We start from the raw sequence: 6,000 nt of genomic DNA, 5'->3' as shown, positions 1-6,000 counted from the left end.
ATGGACAATTTGTTGATTGTACTAATATTGGCAGCAGCAGCAACAACAACAATGTCGATCTTGTCCATAATATTCCTCTACAGCAATAGCACCAACTCGAACTTTCTGAGGTTTTTCAGTTCTTCTGCTACTTCTTCACTCATCAGATCAAAACACAACAGAATCCAACTTCCTTTGGGAACTTTTGGGCTTCCATTTCTTGGTGAAACCATTGAGTTTGTAACTTGTGCTTACTCTGACTCCCCTGAGAGCTTCATGAACAAACGCTGCCACTTGTAAGTTAAAAAAAAAAAAAAAAAATAGCGTAATTAGTGAGACAAGAAGTTAATTAGTACCCAAATAACATGCATTACTTTCAAATAAACTCTTCGTTTTGTATTAATAATTTTCCATGCTTAACTTGATTAGATTGAACTAATGAATATGCTTCATTGGGTTTGTGTTTTGCATGACAAAGAACAAATCCAATAAGCACTTTTCTGGTCTAATGATTCAGCTGATTTAACTTCAATGGTCATTTCTAAAGTTGAAAACTTGAAAATTCCCATGCGTATATTTGCCATGCTTAACTTCTGATTAAGATTGACTTAATCAATATGTTTCATTTGGTTTGCGATCTGCATAACAAACGGCAAACCCAATAAGCACTTTCCAGTTCTAATTATTCTGCTTCATGTTTCAGCTGATTTACTTCATTAGTTTTGAAAGTCAAAATCTCATACTTATTTGAATCTTTGGGGTGTTTAATTTGTAGGTATGGGAAGGTGTTCAAGTCACACATATTTGGAAGTCCAACAATTGTATCAACAGATGCAGAAGTGAGTAAAATTGTTCTGCAGAGTGATGCAAAATCTTTTGTGCCATCTTACCCAAAATCTCTCACTGAGTTGATGGGGAAGTCTTCGATTTTGCTCATCAATGGAGCCCTGCAGAGAAGAATCCATGGACTCATTGGAGCCTTCTTTAAGTCCCCACATCTCAAAGCTCAAATCACCACAGGCATGCAGAACTATGTCCAACAATCCATGGAAAAGTGGAGAGATGACCATTTCATTTACATACAAGATGAAACCAAACATGTTAGCTCTCTCTCTCTCTCTCTCTCTCTCTCTCTCTCTCTCTCTCTCTCTCTCTCTTTCTCTCTCTGTCTCTCTCCTAGGTCCATGGGAGAGAATTTAATCTTTGAAGTTTGAGATTGTTTGGTTTTTGAGAAGAGTTCCAATGTACAGAAGACAAAACAAAAGATGCCATCTCTCTTACATCTGCCTATGGATTTTTTTTCTTGGATTTAAAATGTATCAGATATTTGAATATTTATCAATGGTTTTACTTAAGTTAAGAGGAAGAATATGATTTTCTAGAAAGAAATGAATAGGGAAATGCTTTTCATGCTCCATATTTGTCCTCCAGCACTCTTCACCTATTTGTTTCCGTCTCTTTTTTTAGCAGAAGTACGATATTCATTGATTTAGAATAAGACGTACAAATATGAGGATAGAGTGCATAATGGGCCTCATATAAATACGTTTCCTCCTCTTAATTCACTGCTAATTTATCTAATCACATGACCAGAAACAAGGAAAGTTCAAAAGGATAAAGACGGGGTTTGAAAATCATTTCCCAGTTGTGAAATGCCAAATGGGGTTCATAATAACTCTGCACGAATGATATTGTCTGCAGAATTAGATTCATAATTATTATGTTTGTTAACAGTCCTTTACAAAAGTTGATGTCCTTTTTGTCTGCAGATTGCCTTCCAAGTACTTGTCAAGGCATTGATTAGTTTGGATCCTGGTGAAGACATGGAGTTCCTAAAGAAACAGTTCCAAGAATTCATTGCTGGCCTCATGTCTATCCCAATAAATATTCCTGGAAGTAGACTTTACAGATCATTACAGGCAAGTTAATTATCAATTTTTACTTTACAAGAGAAACGTTACTTTCTCAGACAGTTTAACAGCATAAGATGCTTATATTGTCGGAATGTGATTTCAGAACTTAGTTTGAGTTGTGTTTTGTCTTAATATATGATATGAATTTACAGTCTTGTAACATAAGCAACTTACCGTCGTTTTTATTTTTTATTATCATATCCTTGTAATGATATTTTGAGTCCTAATTAATTTCAGGCAAAGAAGAAAATGGTCAAGCTAGTACAGAAAATCATACAAGCGAGAAAAAAAGAGAGTGATATCATCTCCAATAAGGTTCCCAAAGATGTGGTAGATGTTCTGCTAAGTGACACAAGTGAGCAATTAACAGATAATCTGATAGCAGATAACATGATTGATATGATGATACCAGGGGAGGATTCAGTGCCACTTCTCATGACTATTGCAGTCAAATACCTCTCAGATTCCCCCACTGCTCTCCAACAATTAGCTGTATGCAAAAATTCTTCTCTTTTACTTTTGGTAAATAGGAAATTTTCTTTACTACAATGAGTTATTTTAGTGAAATATTCTTACTTTATTAAAGCATTCGTCACGCTGATTTAATGATCGCGATGAGTGCGGTAGGAAGAGGAGTATATTTCCGATCGTATGTAACATTCTCAGGTTGCTCAGCCACACAGCTACTATTACTTAAAACATCCCACTTTTTTTTTTCTAGGATTGAACTTTTTTGGAACCTTGACTACTTTATTTGTGCCATTTTTCATTTTCCTTATCGTTTTGGTGATTTTGCTTTTTTCACTTCTGGCTGTCAAAGAAATATGGTTTCTAGGGGCAAGTGGAATTCTAAGATATATAAGCAATAGAAAAATGCTAAGGACGCTCTCTCAAACAGAGACTCTTCATGAACTCTCTACTACTTCATAGTTTAATGTCAATATAATGACTATTTACACTAAAAGTAAGAGAATAAATTAATTGCAACCTCTTCATTTTCAATATTCAAACCAAAAACCTCTTACTTACCAATAAGTACATGCAAGTATTGGAATAATTAAAATTTTTCCATTTCTCATAAGAAAAAAATAATAGTAAATCTGTTATTATCTGTGAAGAAATAGGAGGTTTACAGAAAAAGCCAATGTTGTTTTGGTCCTTTTATAAATGAATTCTTGATGATGAATTCAGGAGGAGAACACGAAGTTAAAAACTCAGAAAGATGAGCTTGGAGAGCCATTGTGTTGGAGTGATTACTTATCCTTACCATTTACGCAAAACGTAAGCAAATAGTTTGCAGCAGTAATTCATCAAATTTATCTCTGTTTTTTTAATATATGTTTTAATTTAATTATTGCAATTAAACAGGTGATCACAGAAACCCTAAGGATGGGAAACATCATAACTGGGGTGATGAGGAAGGCCATGAAAGATGTGGAGATAAAAGGGTATTTAATACCGAAGGGATGGTGTGTCTTCACATATTTTAGATCAGTTCATCTTGATCAGAATAACTATGATTGGCCTTATCACTTCAATCCATGGAGGTGGCAAGTAAGAATGACTACGTATATACAAATGCAGTAGCGCTAACCAGTTAGTACGTAAATTTGAATTCTTTTGTTTTTAAGTTATGGATTGGAGTTGTATAATCTCTGCAGGACAAAGATATGAGCAGCTGCAACTTCACTCCTTTTGGAGGTGGGCAAAGGCTGTGTCCTGGACTTGACTTAGCAAGGCTGGAAGCCTCCATTTTCTTACACCACTTTGTCACACAATTCAGGTATAACTAGATACTTAATTAGGCTTTTGTTAATTAATTTATAGGTCTATGTGGGGAGAGTGTTGTGGAAAATGAAATCTAAGTTCACTAATATAATAACAAGGGATTAACTTAAGCAAAAAACGCTAGTTAGGCCTGTTGATCAAAACGGTGTGGCGGACATCTTACACCCGAGTTCAAACAAAAACTCGAGGGAAAATGATAAAATATATATGGCATTTTTTGGGATTTCCTCAGCCAGATGCAAACTTTTATGCTTTTTGGGAGAAATTGAACAAAGTTGTCTGTTAAAAGTTGTCCTGCATTGTCTTTCCTCATTTGTTACCATATGAGCAAAGACAATATTGCAGTCATCAAACTTTCTGGCACTTCCACTGATCAATAGCTTTTTAATGCCATGTACCTTTTCATAACTGCCTTTAACCATGCTCTTCTACTAGGGGAAATTGTTATATATACGCAAACCTAAATTTAGTCAAGTTGGTTAGAACAGTGTGATCTGCCCATCGCACCTAAGTTCATGGCATATCGCAATAGTTTAAATGAGTATAGTGTAATTGTCTTATCGTTTATAAAAAAAAATAAAAAATAAAAAAGTTATATATAGAGATGATCAGTCACTTGAGATATTCTTCCAACCCTCATTTGCTCCCACCAATTTGCCCATATGGATTTCCATGTGCGAGGAAAGTTATGATAAAAAATGAAGACTCCATGAGAAGCCCGTAATACACATAATTTGTAATATGGTAACATCATAAGTTCATAACACAGAGAGTGGCAGAAACCCAAATTCTGAGGGGAACAGATGATGTTCCCTTCCTTAGATATAAGTCAACTATTAGTCCCCATGTTATTCACCAGACTGAGATTGGTCTTGAATCACTCAATTTCCCATGGGATAGGTTCTCTCCATATCCCTTCCTCCCACAACACGTTTCTTATTCTTCTTTCTTCTCTGCGTTCTGCTTCTTCTTCTTCTTCTTCAATTCTTCTTTTTTCTTCTCTGTAGTTCTGCAGTTCTACAGTTCTACTTCTACTTCTTCTTCTTCAATTTTTCTTCTTCTTCTTCTTCTCTGCGGTTCGGCTTCTTCTTCAATTCTTCTCTGCGGTTTTGCTTAGTGAATACCGACTACGATCCCGACGATGTCATTGTCTCGATTGGAAAAATTAAGGTCTGATTGCTATATTAAATCACATAAAATGTTAAATGAACATGACATAATGGATTGGAAAAAACCTGAAAATACGGTTGAGGCAAATGTTAGATATTATGTCCTTAAGATAAGTTTATGCCCTATTACGGTGTTTATGGTTGGTTGGCGGTTGTCTCCCAGGATACAACGACCACATCCTTGTATTAGTAGCACTTCAAATCACAAGGTTCTAAGAACCACAATTGTGTTGAATACTCTTTCATATGGACTAAATGAGACACTACAAAACACTCTAACAATAGTACACTGTGTTTGAATATGTGAATGTAAAAGTTGTTAAATGATTATAGGGGGCTTCCTTATTTAGAGAATTTGAGATACCTCTTTAGAAACATGTAACTATTGATGAAGAGTCAAAAGTTGAAACTCTTCATTTGAATAGACAAATCTTTCTACCAAAAGGCTCCATTTCAAATTTCCATTCAATTATTTAATAATAATAATATTCAATTTTCTAACAATCCCCCACATGAATGGAAATAGACTCAAAACTCTGCACATATACAACAATGCAGACACTAGAGAGAGAATTTTGTAGGAAAAGTACCACATCGAGATAGGTAGCTTTTGGCTTTGAAGCTTCCTTAGTGAATTACTTCTGATTTACTTGGTTAATCAGTGAACCCAATGTCTTGAACTACACAATACCCTTCCAGATACCTCGTGGTTGCTTGGTTGTGTTCATTTCGACCCTAAACAATTTTCGGTTTCTCATGAGTGCTCTAGAGAATTAAGCCATTCAAAAAATTCTCATAGGAACGGCCCCATTCCTCACTCAAGATAGGTAACTTCCCATTAAGAGTATCCTACAATATCCCACTTGGACTTCTAAGTCTTCCAAGCTATAGGAATCATTAAAAGTATAAAGCTTAACCTAATCTTAATGGCAGACAACAATGTTGTCATCATGGGACATGGAAGGATAGTACATCTCCGTAGTGCTACTCCGAGTTGTCATAATTTAGTTGTCCCTTTTGAACCTAGATCTTGGGATCACCAGTCAACTAGGTTGGGTTTCCATTACGACTACTTTAATTACAAGCTTTTAACCCATTCCCCTCAACGATACAACATACTTTCTAGTCAAACCTTTATAATTGGTATATCT

At 35.4% G+C, this 6,000-nt stretch overlaps 1 protein-coding gene across 1 annotated transcript in view; it reads left to right on the top strand.

Moving 5' to 3' along the window:
• The window catches only part of LOC137709005 (3-epi-6-deoxocathasterone 23-monooxygenase CYP90D1-like), a 28,629-nt gene continuing 22,629 nt past the window's right edge, over positions 1-6,000 (top strand). The window contains exons 1-7 of the mRNA XM_068448150.1: positions 1-275; positions 755-1,079; positions 1,749-1,898; positions 2,130-2,384; positions 3,084-3,173; positions 3,261-3,446; positions 3,554-3,675. Coding sequence (XP_068304251.1) covers positions 1-275; positions 755-1,079; positions 1,749-1,898; positions 2,130-2,384; positions 3,084-3,173; positions 3,261-3,446; positions 3,554-3,675 — 1,403 coding nt within the window. The remainder of the gene's footprint in view (positions 276-754; positions 1,080-1,748; positions 1,899-2,129; positions 2,385-3,083; positions 3,174-3,260; positions 3,447-3,553; positions 3,676-6,000) is intronic.

The sequence above is a fragment of the Pyrus communis genome, chromosome 11, assembly GCF_963583255.1.
Source record: "Pyrus communis chromosome 11, drPyrComm1.1, whole genome shotgun sequence".
Classification (NCBI taxonomy): Eukaryota; Viridiplantae; Streptophyta; class Magnoliopsida; order Rosales; family Rosaceae; genus Pyrus; species Pyrus communis.
The sequence above is the reverse complement of the archived record's forward strand: the minus strand, read 5'-3'. Positions and strand labels throughout refer to the sequence as shown.